The sequence below is a fragment of the Citrus clementina genome, unplaced genomic scaffold, assembly GCF_000493195.1.
Source record: "Citrus clementina cultivar Clemenules unplaced genomic scaffold, Citrus_clementina_v1.0 scaffold_3, whole genome shotgun sequence".
NCBI lineage: Eukaryota > Viridiplantae > Streptophyta > Magnoliopsida > Sapindales > Rutaceae > Citrus > Citrus x clementina.
The window spans coordinates 10,277,016-10,279,503 of NW_006262339.1; the positions used below are offsets into that span (position 1 = coordinate 10,277,016).

Consider the following 2,488-nt stretch of genomic DNA (forward strand, 5'->3'; position numbering starts at 1 on the left):
TAGTATGAATGAACTCTTAGTTTTTATGCCCTTACACAAGTTTTCTAATTATTTAAAATAAATTAATATTTGCTAACTTAAAGCAATGTTTAGTACCCTTGCAATTATAATCATTTTAATAATTGTTTATAAAAAAACTAATTTACAGATCCATCCTAAAATTGAAATAATAAAAAAAATTACATTTATTTTTACTTTATTTTTAAGGTTAATTAACAACTTAACATTGTTTTATAGGTAAATTAATATATCAAAAAGATTGTTGTAAGGAAACTATAAAAGTAGAGAAACAATAAGGGTATGAGTACAATATATTTAATATTAAGGGTCTTTTGAGGTACTTTTAAAATATAAAGATTAACCATAGACTTAAACCAAAATAATATGAATTTGTTTATTATGATTTAACAATATATTAAGGCTTAAATGATATGGATTTGTTTGATTCGATTGCGAGTTACAGTAAATATAACTTAGTAGACCCTGTATTGAAACCTTTCCGTGCCGAGATCCTTCATGATTGATGTGACTTCGTCTTCAGCTGCACCAGTTGTTTGAAGTTGATTTAATTTTTGCTCCACTAGTTGCTTTTCTGCCATGATATCCAATTTACGTGGCCATTTCACCATCTCACCCATTGTAAATGAATTCTCAGGAATTAGTCCCGACTTTTCGCCGCACATATAAGCTGAAAAGTCCAAATGAATTAACTCATGAAGTAGGCGAAACAAGCAATGTTAAAAGGGGAATAAAAAATGGAAGCTAGCCATTTAGAAAGAAAGTATACGTAGTTAGTTATTTTCAATTCCTTGTAAAAATTGTTTTCAGCAATTGAGGCTTGATAAAATTTTAAAACCGAATGGTATTTTTAATGTTAAAATAACAAAAAAAAAAATACACTGATGCATGGACAAAAATGATATTTTAACAAATAAATTAATAGTTTTGATTTGTTTAGGTTCAAACCAATAATCAATTTGCATGTGAGAGTGTCGCATTTACTGTTGTTAGACCATCCCTTGTTACCTTAAATTTTAAAATCAAGCACTTTCTCTGATATTTTTAATTAACCAGGTCTGCAATGCGGTGTTAGAAGCTTATTGTCATAAGCTCAAGCGGTAAAAAAAAATTTTAAGCTTGAATAGAGAGTCACATTTAGCCAGAAGGGTTTTAAAAAAAGGAAAAAATGGAAAAAAAAGGAAAAAATTGAAAAAAAAAAAACTATTTGTTATTCCCTGTAAAATCGAATAATTTCAAATCGGTTTCTCAGGCCAAGCAAGTACACAAAATATTTCATCTCAAGAAAAAAATACGTAATATATTTACCAGTTGACAGGTGGACAAGCATCTGTATTTTTGCACAATTTTTTGCAAAACTCAAAACGTGAAAAGCTCCCATTGTATTGGTGTCCAATAAAGCATCATATCTACAGAGAAAAGAATTAAAAAAAAAATAAAGGTCAGTTCTCAGGTCATATATATACGCATAGAGCATAGTCAAATAGTTAGAGATAGAAAAAAGTATAAACTAAAGTGTGTCGATACCTTTCATCAAATTTTGTTATAGCAGCTACATTTACCACCAAGTCTATTTGTCTGTATATTTCTTCCTTTAAATTAGAGTCTTTGATTCCCAAGTCCTCATACAAAATATCACCAGGCACTGCAGCTACCTTTTCCAATATGAAGGAGTCCAAACTGTCACCCCATGTATCCCTCAGCACCCTAAACAAGTCCTTCTCTATCACCTATTCATAAATTATATATGTTTATGAGATTTCTAGATCTTTAAAAAGAAATTAAAGCTATATTTAAGAAAGTATTTACCTCACGAAACATGCATTGTTTAGCAGACTTATCGTCCCCTGCTCTTATGAGAAAATAGAGCTTCTTCAAATTTGGTTGAATTCTCAGTATCTTCTCTACAAAAACTGAAAGAATAATTGACAAATGCAATAAATGAAAAAAAAAAAAAATAGTAAACATCAATGCGGAAGGAAGAGAGGGAGAGTTAAATGAAGAGATGCATGTTAATACTCTTTGCTAGAAAGCCAGTGGCACCAGTGACTAAAATTGTCTTGTCGTTGAGAAATTGGAGAACGCTAAATGATTTCATTGGGTACAAGATTAATTTAAAAGAAAACAGAGCAAGAATTAGAGGCAGCAGAAGAGCTTTTCATACCAAGATACTAATATGCCAATGATTGCTTTTATAACAATAATGAAAAGAGCATCGGTGTGAAAAAAAATATAAAAAGCACTGACATTAGCCAACCTTGCTATTAGGTAAAAAGCATTGACATTAGCCAACCTTGCTATTAGGTAAAAAGCACTGACATTAGCCAACCTTACTATGTATCATAAATATATAGTAAATTTTTTAAGATTGCGTTTGACACACAATATTATATTATGCTATATTATATTAACGTGCATTGCATTAAGGTTGTAATACAATATTATGTTTAATGTAATATGGAATGTATTA

The 2,488-nt window shown here is 29.7% G+C and overlaps 1 protein-coding gene across 1 annotated transcript in view; it reads right to left on the reverse strand.

Moving 5' to 3' along the window:
- LOC18049592 (probable fatty acyl-CoA reductase 4) overlaps nt 1-2,208 on the reverse strand; it is a 3,283-nt gene extending 1,075 nt beyond the window's left edge. Inside the window, exons 1-5 of the mRNA XM_006440942.2 lie at nt 2,038-2,208; nt 1,828-1,931; nt 1,546-1,748; nt 1,327-1,427; nt 496-688 (exon numbers count right to left, since the gene is read on the reverse strand). Of these exons, the coding sequence (XP_006441005.2) occupies nt 496-688; nt 1,327-1,427; nt 1,546-1,748; nt 1,828-1,931; nt 2,038-2,116 (680 nt within the window). The 5' untranslated portion in view covers nt 2,117-2,208. The remainder of the gene's footprint in view (nt 1-495; nt 689-1,326; nt 1,428-1,545; nt 1,749-1,827; nt 1,932-2,037) is intronic.
- Between the last annotated feature and the right edge of the window lie 280 nt (nt 2,209-2,488).